Source organism: Papio anubis, chromosome 14 (genome assembly GCF_008728515.1).
Source record: "Papio anubis isolate 15944 chromosome 14, Panubis1.0, whole genome shotgun sequence".
Taxonomy (NCBI): domain Eukaryota; kingdom Metazoa; phylum Chordata; class Mammalia; order Primates; family Cercopithecidae; genus Papio; species Papio anubis.
Genome location: NC_044989.1, coordinates 74674973 through 74693888, shown reverse-complemented (window position 1 = coordinate 74693888; position 18916 = coordinate 74674973). Strand labels below are relative to the sequence as shown.

The following is an 18916-nucleotide window of genomic DNA, read 5'->3' as shown; positions in this document are numbered from 1 at the left end:
TGCTGTAGCAGAAATTTCTAATCTGGACTCTCTAAGAGCTCAAGACTGGTATGTCTCTGGGTCCAGCCAGCCTGCTATGTAGGAGCCTCACCCTTTCTCAAGTTCTGTCTGTGTTCTGAAACCTTCAGGAGATCCCTTTATGTGTGGTCAGCAAGCTAATTCTTTACCATTTCCTTCTCTTCCACTGGGCTTTCCCTGGAGTGGGCAAGAAGGGAACCCTGTTTTTATGGAAGCAGGGAGTGATAAGTCCAGCTGGGTAAGTCCAGCCATCCAGCAAAGCAGCTGATATATCTGTATCTATATCTATATCTATAGGTAGATAATATTGGCCAGGCATGGGCCATGCCTGAAATCCCAGCACTATGGGAGACCGAGGCAGGTGTATCACCTGAGGTCAAGAGTTGGAGACCAGCCTTACCAACATGGTGTAACCCCGTCTCTACTGAAAATACAAAAATTAGCCAGACGTGGTGGCAGACACCTGTAATCCCAGCTACTCGGGAGGCTGAGGCAGGAGAATCGATTGAACCCAGGAGGCAGAGGTTGCAGTGAGCCAAGATCATGCCATTGCACTCCAGCCTGGGTGACAGAGTGAGACTCTGTCTCAAAAAAATAAAAAATAAAAAATAAAAAGTAATATATATTTGTAATGCTTTTTAAGAGATGGGGTCCTTGGCCGGGCACGGTGGCTCAAGCCTGTAATCCCAGCACTTTGGGAGGCCGAGACGGGCGGATCACGAGGTCAGGAGATCGAGACCATCCTGGCTAACACAGTGAAACCCCGTCTCTACTAAAAAAAAATACAAAAAACTAGCCGGGCAAGGTGGCGGGCACCTGTAGTCCTAGCTACTCGGGAGGCTGAGGCAGGAGAATGGTGTAAACCCGGGAGGCGGAGCTTGCAGTGAGCTGAGATCCGGCCACTGCACTCCAGCCTGGGCGACAGAGCGAGACTCCATAAAAAAAAAAAAAAAAAAAAAAAAAAAAAAGAGATGGGGTCCCACTATGTTGCCCAGGCTGGACTTGAGCTTTTGGGCTCAAGCCATCCTCCCACCTTAGCCTCCCGAGTAGCTGGGACTACAGGTATGCACCACCACCAGGCCAGGCTAATTTGTGTGTGTGTCTGTGTGTGTGTGTTTTGTTGAGACAGGATTTCACCATGTTGCCCAGGCTGGTCTCCAACTCCTGAGCTCCAGTAATCAGTCCCCCTTGGCCTCCCAAAGTGCTAGAATTACAGACTTGAGCCACTGCGCCCAGTCATTGTTTTTGTTTGTTTGTTTGTTTGTTTGTTTGAGATGTAGTTTTGCTCTTGTTTCCCAGACTGGAGTGCAGTGGCACAGTCTCAGCTCACCACAACCTCTGCTTCCCGGGTTCAAGCAATTCTCCTGCCTCAGCCTCTCAAGTAGCTGGGATTACAGGCATGCGCCACTACGGCCGGCTAAATTTTGTATTTTTAGTAGAGACGGGGTTTCTCCATGTTGGTCAGGCTGGTCTCGAACCTGTGATCCACCCTCCTAAGCCTCCCAAAGTGCTGGGATTGCACCGCGCCCGGCTGCTCTTTATGGCTGCAAATATGGGGCACTTGCCTTGTGCCAGGCACTATGCTGGGCATTTTACCCTCATTCTTCTAGGTAATCCTCATAGCAACTTGAGGAGAGGTGATAATTACAGTATTCCCACTGAACAGATGAGAAAACTGAAGCTCAGAAAGGCCAATGACTGGACCAAGTCAATGACTGCAAGGTGAGTCAGTGACAGAGCTGGGGTTTCACGACGTGTTTAAGCACCGCCTCATCAGTTGTGGCCACTAGGCTTGGGCGGATAGCCTCGCAGAGGAGCCTAAGTGGGGAGGGGGACGAAGAAGGAATATTCGGGACTGTGGGATGTTGAAATGGTCTCTTCAGAGGCTGCCGGGATTGAAACTGGGCAAGGTCCCAGGGCCCGAGTAGAGCCGGAACGTGCTACGCGGCGATCCCTTGGCCACGGGGTTTTCAGCGCCCGTGAAGCCAGGCTTGCCAGGCGGGGGCGGCTGGCGGGGCAGGGCTTCTCAGCCTGCCCCAAGTCCAGGTAAGCGCTCGCGACCCGCGCGGGCAGGGAGAACGCGCCTCCGCAGTGCTCGCGAGGTGCAGGGCGCCTCTGGCTCCGGGGCCGTCGGGCCAGGTCGGCTTGGCGCCCAGGGACTGGCCGGACGGGCTGGGCCTTTGGCGGGGGTGGAAGAGGAGGTTGCCGCGCCCTGCCCGGCCCAGGTGTCGTCTCCGGGGGCGGGGTTTGGAGCCCCGCAGCGGGAGATTCCCGGCCGGACTGGCGGGCGAGCGTCGAGAGACAGAAGCCGCGGAGAGGAGACTAAGCCGAGCGGCGCGGGGAGCGCACTGCGCAGGCGAAGTCGCAGGGCCGCCAACATGTTCTCCCGAAACCACCGGAGCCGGGTCACCGTGGCCAGGGGATCCGCCCTGGAGATGGAGTTCAAACGCGGCCGCTTCCGACTCAGCCTCTTCAGCGACCCGCCCGAGGTGAGAGACCCGCGTCCCTGCCTTCCCCTTCCGCGGAATCCCGGGGGCAGCCCCAGCCACCTCGGCCTCCTTCCCTCGCCCGCGTGGACGCCAAGGGACGGGGGCGCACTGTCTGGGTACAAACCCGACGGAGTTGTTGACTTGAAAAGTAAGGTGTGGACGGTCTGCATTTTCATTGGATCCATGCTGCCCATTACCCGGCCTGGTTAGGATGATTTGCCTGAGCCTGGAAAAAGCCAGGTTGGTCTCCATTTGTAGGGCCCCAGCTCGACTCCCAAAATGTGCCTGGACCCCAAAATGTCCTGGGTATCCCCAGGCCAAGGGCAGTGGGCAACTAGGCGGGCCCCAAACGCTCGGACTCTTGGCCTGGGCTCCCGCTTGTTCCCCTGCCGCCAGCCCCATCCCACAACCTGTCGCAGCCATCTGGGCCAGCCTGTCATCAATCCCGACTTTAGGCCGGGGTGGCTCGCTTCTCGGAAGCCCAATTCAAAGGCTCCTCTATGCCCCTGCAGGGCTTTTAACTCTTTGGGGTTAGTTCCCACACGCAAAATTTCCGCCTCCTTTCCTGGTGCCTAAGAGGAGTCCAGCCCCTAGGCTGAGCGTTTCCCCCGTCCACCGTCCACGCGTTAACCGGTTGGAGCCCCACCTGTAAAGCCCTAGAGGCTAGGGCGGGGCTGAAGGTGTGTGGTTGAGCGGGGACTAACAGGGCGAATAGCTATCCCGAAGACTCTTCTGTCCCCAAGGTCAGACTCACACTCGCCCAAGGAGAGCCCAGTTCCAAGCCTTCCCTTCCGGGTCTGGAAAGGGTTAAGTGAGGTGGGCCTTCCTCCCGCCCCCTCGCCCTCCCGGCTGGGATTCCAGGCCTGGCTTCTGCCCTTTCCCTCCAGCCTGCCCAGAACAAAGGCTCTTTCACACCCTTGTCCCGGTGTCCCGTGCCTTCTCTGATTCAGAAGCTGGTGGGCCTGCGGAGAGGGGGCCTTTGTCGGGTCCCCTTGCCCCCAAGCGACTGGGCCCGAGGAACCCGCGTGGGGCCAGCGTGGGGCAGTAAGGGGCGCGGCCTGGGACCAGGAGGAGGAGCCTGGGAGCTGGGGCCGCCCCTGGGATTAGCCTGGCCTTCGGGGACAGCTCGGAGGACCTGGGGCGGAGCCGCAGAGCCCGGCGGCCGCCGAGTGGAGTGTGACTCCGTGGGCCTGGCGTGGAGGCGGGGGCGCTAGGCTGCAGCTGGCTGGGATTCGGGGCTGGTTTCCTGTCTGGAAGGGAAGGGGCCTGCAGAAGGGAGCGGGACAGCAGCAGACAGGCACACCCCTGCTTTCCTCCCTCCCTCTCCTCCCTTCTCTGGAAAAGCGAGGTAATTGTGAGTCCAGGGTGGAGCGGGCTGGATGGGGGCCCTGAGTTGGAAGGGGTGGCCCTGGGGCTGGGCTGCTTTACCAACTCACCCCTTTGTCCTGGGCTCCCTGGGCTCACTCTCCCCTGAGGTCCTCACCTCTGTGGCTCTTTTTTCTAACTTTCTCAAACTAAGCCGGAACCCCTCTCGGAAAGCTCCAACCTCCTGCAAGCCCTATGGCTCTAGAACCTGCATGAGGCGTCGTTTCCCTGCCCCCTTCCAGTTGTGCCTGCCCCTCACTGCCCTCTCCACACATAGATTCTCTGTCCACCAGGCCAGGGATGTGGGCGGGGGCTGGGGAGCGGCCAGAGTCGGAATGAAAGGGCCTTTTTCTTCCACAGCTGGGAGAACAGCTGCCACCAAAGCGAGACTGGACACTCTGTGCCTAGAGCCCCCTCTGCAGCTGGCCTTTCCTCCTGGGACCCCACTCATCCTCACTTCGCTTTCCTTTTTTTCCCTGCCTGGCTCACAGCAGGGCCCCGGAGCAGCAGTGGGCAAGGAAAATTTGTCACAGCAGCCAGAGAGGTTTAACAGGAGTGCAGAGGGATAAGGGCAGCCTCTGACCTCTGCCCAAGAGCTGGCCACCTCTTTAAAGACTGAGGGAACAGTGGGAGGAGGAACTGTGGGACAGTGTGGTACCTGTCTGTCCCCCCTCTGGAGGGGCTGACAAAGGAAAGGGCACCGGGGGGCACAGAGATGCAGGACAGATTGCACATCCTGGAGGACCTGAATATGCTCTACATTCGGCAGATGGCACTCAGCCTGGAGGTAATCCCCCGACCCTTGGAGTATACACTTTCTTCACTTGTATCCCAGCCCCAATGTCTGCCCTGCACATTCCTGCTAGAGCATGGTGGGGAGAGCCAGGCCTGCTTAAAGTGGGGAGAGGGACAGGTGGTTCCCTATGCCTTGTGTTGGGTGCAGTGTGTGGACCCAGGCTCAGTTCTGCCCATCGTAGTCTTATGTTTGCAGCAGGGTTTTTACACCTATTTGAGGAAGCTCTGTGGGTGAGTGTAGATGTCTGTTCTGGGGATAAGGGTTCCTTTTAGGTATGGGAAGAAGAGAGGAGTTCAGTGTGAGCGAGGTTTGCAGAAAGGATGTAGCTTTACTAGAGAAGAGAAGGACTCTGGGCTATGAGTAAGGATTCTGCTGGCCCTTGAGATGGCAAGGTGCTGTTTATTCATGTATTTGTTTTTTTCAATTATTTATAGAGACGAGGTCTCACTATATTGCCCAGGCTGGTCCTGGCTCAAGCGATCTCCCTACCTCGACCTCCCAAAATGTCGAGATTACAGGTGTGAGCCACTGCACCTTGCCCTATGTATTCTTTTTTTTTTTTTTTTGAGACGGAGTCTCACTCTGTCGCCCAGGCTGGAGTGCAGTGCCCGGATCTCAGCTCACTGCAAGCTCCGCCTCCCGGGTTCACGCCATTCTCCTGCCTCAGCCTCCGGAGTAGCTGGGACTACAGGCGCTCGCCACCTCGCCTGGCTAGTTTTTTGTATTTTTTTAGTAGAGACGGGGTTTCACCGGATTAGCCAGGATGGTCTCGATCTCCTGACCTCGTGATCTGCCCGTCTCGGCCTCCCAAAGTGCTGGGATTACAGGCTTGAGCCACTGCGCCCGGCCTACCTATGTATTCTTAAACACATGTATAGAACATGTACTATGTGCCAAGCTCCTTTCTAGACCATAAGATACCTCAGTGAACAAGACAAGAAAGTTCCATTGTAGTGGGAGAACAGAAATATACATACAAACACATAAATAATATCACGTAAAGAAATTATGATGAAAATGGGGATGTAATGAAAATCAGATGAGGTAGGCAATGTTAGATGTGAGGTCAGGGGAGGCCTCTGTTGGGAGATCTTTGAGCTAAGCTCAGGAGGATTTGGAGATACGTGAAGATTGGAGGAAGGGCAAAGGCCCTGAGATGAGGATGAGGGTAATATATTTGTGGGAAAGAGAGCCAGTGTGGCTGGAATATAGTAGTTGGGGTGGAGCTGATGGGCAGGGGCCAGATCATGCAGGGCCTTGAAGACCATGATAAAGCACCTGGATTTCACCTTAAGTGTGATGTTGGGCCATGGAAGGGTTTTAAGCAAGGGAATGACCCATGAGTCATGTTTTTAAATGATGGCTGCTATGGAGAATAGGCTGGTGGGAAGTTGATGGTAGGGTTGGGAGTGGAGGGTTGGCAAGAGAGGTCGCAAATGTCCAGGTGGGAGGCTGTTTCAGTAATAGGGTAGTAAACCTCGTGGTGTGAATTAAAATGCTCATGGTGGAGAAAGGGAGTAGATTTAAAATGGTAGTGGTAGGTCTGACAGGATTTGCTGATGGATTGAATTGGGGGGGGGGGGGTAAGGCAAAGAAAGAGAACTCCAGGATGATTCCCAGGTATGTGGCTAAGCAACTGGGTGGTGTGGCTGTTTACGGAGGTGGGGAAGATGGAGGAAGCTGTGGAAGTGACTGCCTGGACCAGGCAGGGGCTGCTGCTGAGAGGTCAGAGGCAGGACTGCAAAGAGTCTAGATCAGGATGTGCTGCCCTGCTCAAGCCCTGCCCCTACTCCCTGGATCATAGTACATGTTACTGGTCAATTTTGGCACTCTTTATCAATGAGCCCAGACCTGGCCTCAGAATCTTTCTCAGGACCATCTTGGCATAAACTGTGCAGGTTGTGTCTGTCCTTCACACAGGTGCCAGCCAGAGGTGAGAGTCCTGGTCTGGTTTCAACTGCATCAGGAGGGAGCACCTTTATCTATTTTTTTTGCCTGGAGAGGGTCAACTTTTCCTAATTTGTAGAAAGGTGTCCAGTGAACTCGTTGGGACTCTACCTAATTATCCTCCATCAGTACATGAGATAAAACCTATTTGCCATTCATAGTCCTCTGCAGTGTCCATGTCAGTTACAGTTGCTGTAGCCATATTTCAAGTGCTAGATGGTTACTGAACATTTCCATCACCGCAGAAGGTTTTATTGGACAGAGCTGGTCTAGGTATGTAAATATTTAAATTCTGCATCCTGCCCTCCTCCAAAAAATGTAATTTTTCTCTGTGGGAGGCCTGTTCAAGTTCTGGGGCAGAGGAGAGGCTCAGTTTCACTTTGGTCACTCTCCTTTAGGAGAGTGGCTGAGGGTGCTGTGTTCTTTCTCAACCAAGTTCAGCAGGTCCTCAAAAGAGAGACCCATTGATGTTTCAGGGAATGTTAAGAGAGAGAGTCATGGAAGAGTAAATCCCAGAAGACTTTCTGGAGGAAGTGACTCAAGCTGCAAGTAAAGGGAGCTTGTTTTAAAACATGTGCTAGGCCCGGGTAGAGATGAGACTTTCCCATATAATTCTCAAACAGTGCTACAAAGGAGGTGGAATACTCCCCATTTTACAAACTCAGGCTCCAGGGGTCAAATTCTCTGGGCTTGTCAAGTCCCTAAGCCAGGATTTGTACTTAGCCCTGGTGGAAATTCTGAAGGAAACAGAGGGTGGTGAGAAGCAGAGCAGGAAGTCAGAGACAGAAGAGAGTGGGAGGGGTGGAAGGGATATCAACAGGGGGCCTAATGTGTGTGGGGCACATGACTCATTCTCTAGCCCCTTGGGATCTGACCCAGGTCCAGCTGACACCCAGCTCTGGGCTCTTTCCCAGGGGAGCCTGGGGCAAATGATGCCCACTTGGGGAGAGGGTGCGTTTGGGTGGGGAGGGGGCAACAAAGAACTATCCCTGGGGTGGGGAAACGCTGGAAGCACAAGGGTCCAGATCCTGAGCCAGGATTCCCAGTTCCTCTGCGTGAAAAGGTGGGAGCCAGTTTCCTAGGGCGCTCCCGGCCTTGGGCCTTGGGAGAGTGGATTTGGGGCTGGAGAGCAGTAAGGAAATAGAGGAGGTGTCTGGGCTTGTGGTCCCGCTCATCCATGCTAGGCCCAGCGACCTCCCTAGGGCCCCAGCTCTCCTAATGTATACACTATCCGCCCTCCATACTCTCAGGCAAGGGGTCAACTTGGAGGGCAAACGCTACGCGGGAGGGGCCTCCCAGAGCTGGAGCACGTCGTGAAGGCCAGGAGCTTTTCCAGGGCGGTGGGGCGCACTCCCGGAGGTCCCTTCCTGCCGCGACGGAGTCTCGGTGGAAGCACCGCCTTGAGCCAAGCCCAACCAGTTGCCCGGAGGGACCTCCAACGCCCTGGTACCCTTCAGTTGCTCTCGCGGCAATTGGGAGCTGATGTCACCGGCGCCCCGATCGCTGTGGCTGGAGGCGGTGCAGCTACGCCGGCGCCCTGGCTCCTCCGATTTCCCGCGGCCCTCGGGCCCCGCGGGCTCCCCAGGCCAGTGCAGCTCTCTGGACTTCGCGCGCCTGTGCGCGCCTCTCGCAATGGACAGGGCTGGGGAAGGATCCGTGAGTGCTGGGACTGGGATGAGACTAGCCAAGATGGGGGTTGAGGACACCTCTGTGTCCCCTTCCTGCCGGGCTCACCCATTTGGGATGTTTGTGGCTGAAGCTGGGTGCAGACTAGGGTGGGGGTTGGCAGGCAGCGTAGAACCCTGGTGCAGACAAAACTAGACTGGGAGGACCTATGTAGTCTGAAAGGGCTTCTTGGTGGAGGGACTTTGGGAAAGGGTTGGCTTATTACAGAAGGAAAACAGGTGGATGGTGATGGGGGAAGGTGATAAAAGTCCGGCCTAGCACGGTGGCCCAGAAAATAGCCAAGGAAGCATCTGTAGGCAGGCGGGACAAGGGTTTTAGGAGAGGGAAATTAGGGTGTTCAGGTCTGAGAGACTTGAAGGCTGGAGCCACTAGGGACAGATACAAGGGCACAGGGTATGGAGGAGAGCTGGTATGAGGAAAAAGACAGGTTTGGGGTGGTCACATTAGTTCCCCTGTTTCAAATGGGTGGCTCGACTTGTCTCCTGAACCAATCTGTACACTGTGATGGAGTTAGTCTTCCAACTCCTCTCTGAAGCTTTCCTTGATCACCTCAGCCAGAAGCAAACAGAGTCTGTTTCTTGTGAGCATGATTGTGCCATGACATGGCACTTATGGAGCAGCCATTAAAGTTGTCATCTCTCATCTCCCAGCTGGATTTTAAATGTACAGCCTTGCAGAGCACAGGAATGCTCCAGTGAGTAAATGCTGCTACTGCCAAAGTATAGCATCATGAAATAAGCATCCCTGCCATTAATGTATGCCGCATGCTGGGCACTGTGCTAAGTGCTTTAAGTTCCTGCCTCACAGAATTCTCACAGCCCTAGGATCTAGGGACTATTTCCATTCCTGCTTTACAGATGGGGAAACTGAGGCTTAAGGAGGTTGAGCTAATTGCCCATTGCTTTTTTTTTTTTTTTTTTGAGACTGAGTCTGGCTCTGTCGCCCAGGCTGGAGTGCGGTGGCCGGATCTCAGCTCACTGCAAGCTCCGCCTCCCGGGTTCACGCCATTCTCCTGCCTCAGCCTCCCGAGTAGCTGGGACTACAGGCGCCCGCCACTTCGCCCGGCTAGTTTTTTGTATTTTTTAGTAGAGACGGGGTTTCACCGTGTTAGCCAGGATGGTCTCGATCTCCTGACCTCGTGATCCGCCCGTCTCGGCCTCCCAAAGTGCTGGGATTACAGGCTTGAGCCACCGCGCCCGGCCTGCCCATTGCTTTTTAAGAAGCAGGAAGGGCTCCTTTCTAAATGAATGTTCCTGAGAATCCTGGTGTCTCTCCCAGTGCCTCTCAGCTGGCCCTTATCCACAGTCTCTCACTCCTGGACCACCTACCTTCCCATCCCCATTCCTTGCCTCTGACCTTATCTCCCAAGCTCAGAGGGCCAGTAGGTGTTGGGTCTTCTAGTCTTCTAATTTGGGGTGTATAGGGTTCTGTGCAGCATCAATGAACACTGTAGGTGGTATGCTCCTTGTCCACTGATCCCTTGCCAACTAGATGTCCCCAGCATCACTTGAGTCTGAGGGATAACTCTCATTTGCCTTTCCTTCTATCCATTCCCATAAGTTGGTGGTTCTCAACCTGGCTGTACCTCAGAATCACTTGGGGACTTTTCCAAAAGTACATATGCCCTACTCCTAGAGATTCTTATTCTGCAAATCTTAGGTAGGGCCTGGTCTTTTTTTTTTTAAACTCCAAAGATCTAATATTTTTTAAAGGAAATACAATTTCCAGTAGTACAAAGAGTATATATAAAGTATCATTAGGCTGGGTACGGTGACTCAAGCCTGTAATCCCAGCACTCTGGGAGGCCGAGGCGGGAGGATCACTTGAGGCCAGGAGTTCGAGAGTAGGCTGGCCAACATGGGGAAACCCCATCTTTACTAAGAATACAAAAGTTCGGCCGGGCGTGGTGTCTCATGCCTATAATCCCAGCACTTTGGGAGGCTGAGGCGGGTAGATCACCTGAGGTCAGGATTTCGAGACCAGCCTGGCCAACATGGTGAAACCCCGTCTCTACTAAAAATATAAAAATTATCTGGGTGTGATGGCTCACACCTGTAATCCCAGCTACTCCGGAGGCTGAGGCAGGAGAATTGCTTGAATCTGGGAGGTGGAGGTTTCAGTGAGCCGAGATCATGCCACTGCACTCCAGCCTGGGCAACAGAGTGAGACTGTCTCAAAAAAAAAAAAATACAAAACTTAGTTGGGCATGGTGGTGCATGCCTGTAATCTCAGCTATTCAGGAGGCTGAGGCACAAGAGTCACTTGAACCTGGAAGGCAGAAGTTGCAGTGAGTTGAGATCGCGCCACTGCACTCCAGCCTGGGTGACAGAGTGAGACTCAGTCTCAAAAAAAAAAAAAGTATAAATGTTTTCCATTCCTGGCTCCCAGGCCTACAATCACTAATATTTTATGCATAAATATGCATATCTATATATATGTATATATATGCATGCATACACATATATATCATACATGTATGTGTAATACTACCATTCTTTCCTCACATAATTTATTTTGGAGATTGTTTCATATCTGTATACAAATGCATACCTCTTTAATGTCTGCAATACTACAGGGTACAGATGTGCTGTTACTTACTTAACCAATGTCCTACTGAGGGGGTTTTAATTTTGATTTTTTTTTTTTTTTTGAGACGGAGTCTCACTCTGTCGCCCAGGCTGGAGTGCAGTGGCCGGATCTCGGCTCACTACAAGCTCCGCCTCCCGGGTTTATGCCATTCTCCTGCCTCAGCCTCCCGAGTAGCTGGGACTACAGGCGCCCGCCACCTTGTCCGGCTAGTTTTTTGTATTTTTTTTAGTAGAGACGGGGTTTCACCGTGTTAGCCAGGATGGTCTCGATCTCCTGACCTCGTGATCCGCCCGTCTCGGCCTCCCAAAGTGCTGGGATTACAGGCTTGAGCCACCGCGCCCGGCCTTAATTTTGATTTTTAAAACAATGCTGCAATGAATATTTTTGTGTGTATGGCTTTACCTAGTTATATGTGAAACTATATGTGTAAGATAAACTCCTAGATATTGGATAGCTGGATTAGAGGATATATGAATTTGTAGTTTTCATAGATTTTTTTCCAAATTGCACTCAAAAGAGGCTGAAGGAATTTATACTTCCAACCATCAAATGCATGAGGGCATCTCTATTTTTCTTATTTGTTATATATATTTTTTAGAGGTGGGGTCTCACTATGTTGCTCAGGCTGGCCTTTGATCTCCTAGGCTCAAGGGATCCTCCCGCCTCAGCCTCCCTCACACACCACTGCACCTGGCTACAAAGCTTCTCTGGATATTCGTGGGCAGCTGAGATTGACACCCAATGCCTGCTCTTGAACTGCCTAAAACATTAGTTTCTTGTCAGTTTTACTGGCCACAGCCCACTTGGGGACTGGGGAGTGCTTTAGCCTGTCCTCTGACTGACATTTCCTTCTCACCCTTCCCCCAACCCTGGCTAGGACACGGAGTTGCAGAGGAAGCTAGACCATGAGATCCGGATGAGGGAAGGGGCCTGTAAGCTGCTGGCAGCCTGCTCCCAGCGAGAGCAGGCTCTGGAGGCCACCAAGAGCCTGCTAGTGTGCAACAGCCGCATCCTCAGCTACATGGGCGAGCTGCAGCGGCGCAAGGAGGCGCAGGTGCTGGGGAAGACAGGCCGGCGGTGAGCAAGGGGGAGGCGAGGCCTTGATGGAGGCAGGAGGCCTTCTGGGTGGTGATGGTGCAGTGTGTGCATGTGTGGCATGTGGACCACCTTAAAGATGACTTCCCCATGAAGTCTTATCAGGGACCTGGGAGAGACCTTGGTGTTTTACCACCATTATGTGTTGCCCAGAGGCGTATTTGTGAGTAGGCAGGGCAGGACTTAGGAAAGTCAGTGTGTCTAGTGAAAGGTAGCTGATCTGAAGGGTAGCAAGTAATGCAAAAGCACTAATTTGCTAAGCCCTGTCTGTGATCCAATAAGACTGGCTACCTGGCTTTTGGAAAATTAATTTCCTCAATGCTGGTTCACAAAATGGCCAATTTACCACATACCGACAATAGTTTGTTCCGGGGTTCACCATCAGAGGCAGGGAGTGGGAAAGGAAATAAGAAACCACTTAAGGGCCGGGCACGGTGGCTCAAGCCTGTAATCCCAGCACTTTGGGAGGCCGAGGCGGGTGGATCACGAGGTCAGGAGATCAAGACTATCCTGGCTAACATGGTGAAACCCCGTCTCTACTAAAAATACAAAAAACTAGCCGGGCGTGGTGGCGGGCGCCTGTAGTCTCAGCTACTTGGGAGGCTGAGGCGGGAGAATGGTGTGAACCCGGGAGGCGGAGCTTGCAGTGAGCCGAGATCACGCCACTGCACTCCAGCCTGGGAGCACAGCGAGACTCCGTCTCAAAAAAGAAAAAAAAGAAACCACTTAAGGAAAGCCTACCCATTCAAACAAATTAGATTGTGCATTCTAAAAGGGCGCAGCTTCTGGACGTAAAATGTAAGCAACACTGACATTAGACTGTTGATCTGACAAGTCTATAATGACTTAAGTGATGCCATGATAAAACCAAAATAGTGGGGAAAATATTTGGCAAATTATTCTAAGAATATGCCAATTTGGATAAAGTGGTCATTTGGAGAACTGGTTTTTAGGAAAGTGGCCTACTTACTCCACTGAGGCTGCTTGGGGAATTAGTCCCAGCCCCTCACAGGCGTGGTGCTCATTCCACCCATGAAGGCTGACACAAGGGGAGGTTGCCAGGAGCTCACCCATGAAGCTACCAGAAGGCAGAAAACCCACTCTATGGCTATCCCATGAAGCTAGAGGAAGGGCAAGCTGGCGGGGGGACAGCCTCTCCTGAAAAGCAGCATGGACAGACTCTGTCCTGCCTAAGTCCTCACACAGCCCACACAGGTGATTTGAGGTACACCCCAAGTGCCTGGCAGCTAAACACATTGCCATTAGTGCCACATCATTTAGCTTAAGGCTCTACTAAGTCAGTAATTACTTTAGTGGCATTATGGATAAGTACAGATGAACTGGCAGTCGCTTCAGGAAAGAGACACATGTGGTGAGTCCTGATGCGCGGGGAGGGAAGGAAGGTGGGGTGTTGGGCCCTGCAGTGGGGTGGGTAGGGGGCTGCAGAACTTGGGGCACTAGTAGGGTACAGCATATAGGGCCAGGAGGAAAAAGGAGAAATCGAAGTTGGGGAGTGGTAGGGAAGGAAAAGGGTCTGTAGTGAATAGAATGTAACTCTTCCCTATTGGTGATTTCCCTTTGAACAAACGTTGGCCAAATTATTTTCTGACCCAGTACCCTCCTATATCAAAGCAGTGATGGGATAGTGGGAAATAAGCAGCCTTCCTATTGTTAAAAAAAAAAGAAAACAGAAAGAAAAAAAAAAAAAGCCTGGAAATGCCTCTAAGGCAGGGGTTTAATGGAGAGCCCTGGAAATGAAGTCTCTCTGTGGGCACCTGTCCCCTCAAGGCCACACCTGTCCTTGGCAGGGGTCTGGAGAGGTGGTCAGGGAGGGTGCTTGGAGAGAGGAGCCCTGAGCTTGTGCCTTATGTGTGAGTTAACGTGGCTTGAGTGTCCCTGGTGTCCCCAAGCCTGGCAAACTGCTGGGTTCAATGGACAACTTTCCCTTTATAGTCCCTCAGCCCTGCCTGTCAGCCTGGCTGGGGACCTGGTGGCTGAAGCCCTGGGACCAGGGGGATCCTAGAGTCCTTGGGACCAGAGCAAGGGGGAATAGTGGCTAGAGGCCAGGCCAGGACATTGTGATTTATCCACAGGCCTTCTGACAGTGGCCCGCCCGCTGAGCGCTCCCCCTGCCGCGGCCGGGTCTGCATCTCCGGTAAGAAGCACAGCTACCCCAGCTGCTGGCACCCCTTGCCCAAGCACACGGCCTTTTGCCCCATCTCAACATCTGTTCCTACCCCTCTGCCCCTTAGACCTCCGGATTCCACTCATGTGGAAGGACACAGAATATTTCAAGAACAAAGGTGGTGAGTTCCACACACCCTGGGACAGATTCAGGGGAATGACCCTGAAGTAGGAGGCTCTTGTGGGACGTGTTTTTTGAGTTTTGCCCTCTTTGTTCCTAGACTTGCACCGCTGGGCTGTGTTCCTGCTACTGCAGCTGGGGGAACACATCCAGGACACAGAGATGATCCTGGTGGACAGGACCCTTACAGACATCTCCTTTCAGAGCAATGTGCTCTTGTGAGTACCTCAAACTGTGGCTCCCTTCCTCCACTCTGCTCCAGTTCTAGATGAGCAAGTTCCAGGGGAGGAAGCTGTGGGTGGGGGGCACCTGGCCTTCCCTGTGGAGCTGTCCTGCATTTGCCCCACCCACATCCCCCACCCTCTGCCTCCCTGGACTTTCCTGTGATCACCCTCCTTCCTCCCACCAGCGCTGAGGCGGGGCCAGACTTTGAACTTCGGTTAGAGCTGTATGGGGCCTGTGTGGAAGAAGAGGGGGCCCTGACTGGTGCCCCCAAGAGGCTTGCCACCAAACTCAGCAGCTCCCTGGGCCGCTCCTCAGGGAGGCGTGTCCGGGCATCGCTGGACAGTGCTGGGGGTTCAGGGAGCAGTCCCATCTTGCTTCCCACCCCAGCTGTTGGGTAAGGCCTTGCACACTGCCACTACCCTCAGCTGCCTATATTCGGCCCACAGGTGACCTTTGAACTGTGTTGAGTGTGCAGAACCCATTTTGCATTGCTGCCAGGATGTGCAGACAGACATGAATGAGCAGTGGCCACGTAGCTGGGAGGCATTCTAGCCCACGCCCCAGAGCTGGGCTGAAGTCAGTCCAGAATACCAGTAGGAAGGCAGGGAGACTTAGGCCTTGGGGTCTTAACTTTTTAGTAGCAGCAAATACATTTTATTTTTAGAGATGGGGTCTCAAACTCCTGGGCTGAAGTGATCCTCCCGCCTCAGCCTCCCAAAGTGGTAGGATTACAGGCATGAGCCACAGCACTCAGCCTAGCAAATACATTTTATGTGGATAGAGCAGAGCTTCTTGGTTGGAGCAGAGTACCCTGGACCTGTGGTGGTATCTACATGCACCCGGAGACACCTCATGGGACCACTGAGACTCTGAGAAGCAGTTTGAGAACCTTTGGGTAGTCAACAGAATACTGATTTTGGACACAGATATGGGTTCAAATTCAAACTCCCCCACTTTCCAGTTACAAACTATGGGCAAGTTTCTTAACCTCTCTAAGCCTCAAGTTGCCTCATCTAGTTGAAGAATGCCACCAACCTCACAGGGCTGTCATAGGAATACAGTGGGATAAAACATATAAAGCATAGGTCCTGACACTTAGCTGGAGCTCAGTAAATGTTCATTCCTAACCCTCTGGGGAGACAAGTGAGTTTTCTGTGGGGCAGCCTGAACAATGGGGCAGATCTGCTCAGCCCTTAGAGTTCCTGCTGGCCAACACGCCCCTCCCTCGGCTGATGCTCTCTCCTATCTCCCTTAGTGGTCCTCGTTACCACCTCTTGGCTCACACCACACTCACCCTGGCAGCAGTGCAAGATGGATTCCGCACACATGACCTCACCCTTGCCAGTCATGGTAAGCATGTATGTGCATGGGGGACACACACATGTGATGGTGAGAAGAGGGGCTGTGGGATGGTCCCCTTCTCATTCCCCTACCTCACCCTGCACTTCCTCCTCCCCCAGAGGAGAACCCTGCCTGGCTACCCCTTTATGGTAGTGTGTGTTGCCGTCTGGCAGCTCAGCCTCTCTGCATGACTCAGCCTACTGCAAGTGGTACCCTCAGGGTGCAGGTGAGGTGAGAGGGCCCTGAGGAGTGGAAGGGAGCAGGGAGAAGGCAGAGGAGAGCAGGATAACCAGGAATAGAAGAGCTAATGAAAAATCAAGATTTGGGTGGAAGAAATGGGATATGACCAGATGAGGGGAGGAATGGACAGCAGGGTGGACAAAAGCGGGGCTGAGAAGAGGGATACTGGGGGGTGTGACTTCCCCAGAAAATGTTGAGTCATTTGTGCAGTCAGCTGGGGAGATGCAGAACTGGGCACAAGTGCATGGAGTTCTAAAAGGCACAAACCTCTTCTGTTACCGGCGACCTGAGGATGCAGACACTGGGGAAGAGCCGCTGCTTACTATTGCCATCAACAAGGTGATGGGTCCCTTGTGGTAAGGCCACCAAAGGCACAGGCCCAGGAGCCTCTCCTTCAGGCCCCAGGAGGGTGGGCACGTACCTCAGAGAGATAGAAGCAGGCCTCCTGCTCCTGACAGTGCCACATCCAGCTTCTGGGGCCCGTATTCTCCCCACCACAGCATCACTGGGAGAGGACTGTCCCATTCATTTGCCATCCTCAGTCCCTGCCAAGTCTCAGAGAGGGTTTTCCCGCCTGCCAGTTCAGGGCTTTTCATCCTCTCTCCCTCTTCTCCCTCAGATTCCAACTTGTATCTATTTTACCACTTCCCCTTTCTCTCCAGGTCCAATTGCCCTTCTTTGCTCCCCATCCCTTTTATTGGCTTTCCTGCCTACTTTTTGGCAATTCGGAGGGACCTCTGGCTGGAGCATCCTTGCCTACCTCTGTGTCTTCCCTGCCTTGCTCAATCCATCTTTCCCTGTCTCAAGCTGCTCTTCCTCCCCTGACTCAGGACTGGCTGTCTCATCTCCAGCCCTTTTTTGCCATTCCTTCCTACTCTGGTCAGTAGGAGGCAAATGAGAGGGCTCAGGAAAAGCCCCGCAAGCTCATTCTTCTAAGGCAGGGGTGATCAAGGCTGCCTGATTGTCACTGCCAACTTCTGTGACCAAGGCAGACCTCTTCTTTCTCCTGCAGGAGACTCGAGTCCGGGCAGGGGAGCTGGACCAGGCTCTAGGACGGCCCTTCACGCTAAGCATCAGTAACCAGTATGGGGATGATGTGGTGACACACACCCTTCAGACAGAAAGTCGGGAAGCCCTGCAGAGCTGGATGGAGGCTCTGTGGCAGCTTTTCTTTGACATGAGTAAGAGAGAAGGGGGCTGGGTTGAACCTCTGGGAAGGACTGGAGTTTTGTCATTTTTCCTAAAGGTCTCTGTTTCAAGATTGTGTGGAAGGGAATGTAGCAGGATAAAGGGCAGCCTGGCCTTCTCTTCTAATCAGCGCTCTTCCTCCAGGCCAGTGGAAGCAGTGTTGTGATGAAATCATGAAAATTGAAACTCCTGCTTCCCGGAAACCACCCCAAGCACTGGCAAAGCAGGGGTCCTTGTACCATGAGATGGGTAAGTGAGAGGAATGTGCACTCCAGGAAGCTAATGGGAAGTAGGGTTGGGGACTTCAAGAGAAACCAGATAATGGAAACAGAGAAAGCACACTCTGGGCTACACCAGATCTCTGGGGACCCAATTCTCACCCAATCCTGTGTGTTCTTTTCTCTTCTCCAACTCTTAGAACCACCTCCATCAAATTTCAAAACAAAACCCCAATAAGCCAGGATCATTTCATTGATTTCTTTCCTAATTTCTTGTTTTCTGTTTCCCTTTCTGCATGTGGATTCCTGTCTCTTCCTCTGACCCCTCACTTGCCTGGCACCGCTTTCGTTTTCTCCTGTTTCTTGGTTTCTTCACCCACCTCTGCTCCCCACCCGTCCCCTTCCCATCCCCATCTACCTTGTGCCCCTCATCCCACAGTTTTATCAGAGCCTATAGCCCCAGGGGGCCTAGGTGAGGGGCTGCTCCTGCAGGATAACGCAATCTCGGCTGAGATCCGGGCTTTGCTTTCCTCCTATTACAGTGACAGGTGATAGGGCTGGGTAGGCTTGGGGCCTGAGCTCTGACTAGCCCACCCCTCCCCCAATCCCTTCCTGGTGCCACAGCTATTGAGCCGCTGGATGACATCGCAGCGGTGACAGACATCCTGACCCAGCGGGAGGGCGCAAGGCTGGAAACACCCCCACCCTGGCTGGCAATGTTTACAGACCAGCCTGCCCTGCCTAACCCCTGCTCGCCTGCCTCAGTGGCCCCAGCCCCAGCCTGGACCCACCCCCTGCCCTGGGGGAGACCCCGAACCTTTTCCCTGGATGCTGTACCCCCAGACCACTCCCCGAGGGCTCGCTCGGTTGCCCCCCTCCCACCTCAGCGATCCCCACGGACCAGAGGCCTCTGCAGTAAAGGCCAACCTCGCACTTGGCTCCAGTCACCAGTGTGAGAGAGAAAGGTGCTGGCATAGGATCTGCCCAGAAGAGAAAATGACCCATGCACAGTCGGGCTCTGGATACGGCGCTGTCTATAGCAAGCTGGCCAGTCTGGCCTCCTGTTCCTCTGCTGGACCTGGGGTAGGCTGCAGGGGTGGGCAGAAGCCCCTCTTAAATTGTGGTTGCCATGGTACTGAGGGACTCATTCCTGGGGCTGGCTGGGACCTCCCTAAACCCTTCCTGGAAGAAAACTGGAACCAACTCTGCCCTACCTCCCTGCACTAACCAGCTTTGAGGATGGCACTGAAGAACCCTTGGAGGAAACATACCTCCCTTGTGACTCCCACATCAACCATTAAAGCTATTTAACAGCAGCCTTCACCTGGCTCCTGAGGACAGGGTGCCTCTCTCTGCCTGGTCTAGACCTGCCTCACTTCATCCCTGGAGCGTAGTTTACCAGCTGTGAAATATG

The 18916-nt window shown here is 53.5% G+C and overlaps 1 protein-coding gene across 7 annotated transcripts; it reads left to right on the top strand.

The window, feature by feature from the left end:
- Positions 1–1798: 1798 nt before the first annotated feature.
- On the top strand, positions 1799–18837 carry RTKN (rhotekin). 7 transcript variants are annotated; one of them, XM_017947649.3, is made up of 13 exons: positions 2439–2507; positions 4233–4659; positions 11768–11967; positions 14079–14140; positions 14238–14291; positions 14391–14508; positions 14700–14909; positions 15771–15865; positions 15976–16082; positions 16307–16435; positions 17109–17277; positions 17429–17533; positions 18127–18818. In XM_017947649.3, exons 2-13 carry the CDS (start codon positions 4588–4590, stop codon positions 18456–18458), a joined length of 1653 nt encoding a protein of 550 aa, XP_017803138.1. In that variant the 5' UTR covers positions 2439–2507; positions 4233–4587; the 3' UTR covers positions 18459–18818. The 7 variants fall into 7 exon arrangements, with proteins under 7 accessions (XP_003908884.1, XP_009182734.1, XP_009182735.1 ...); XM_003908834.5 differs by lacking the exon at positions 2439–2507 and adding an exon at positions 2590–3855 and having other exon boundaries at positions 18127–18837; XM_009184469.4 differs by lacking the exon at positions 2439–2507 and adding an exon at positions 8952–8995 and having other exon boundaries at positions 4620–4659.
- Positions 18838–18916: the final 79 nt, after the last annotated feature.

Bases quoted from the DNA above. Each gene is read 5' to 3' on its own strand.
- RTKN (XM_003908835.5), top strand. From the start codon at position 2,397: ATGTTCTCCCGAAACCACCGGAGCCGGGTCACCGTGGCCAGGGGATCC. The intron at 14,509-14,699 runs GTGAGTACCTCA...TCCTCCCACCAG, and splicing joins TTTCAGAGCAATGTGCTCTT to CGCTGAGGCGGGGCCAGACT. The intron at 14,910-15,770 runs GTAAGGCCTTGC...TATCTCCCTTAG, and splicing joins CTTCCCACCCCAGCTGTTGG to TGGTCCTCGTTACCACCTCT.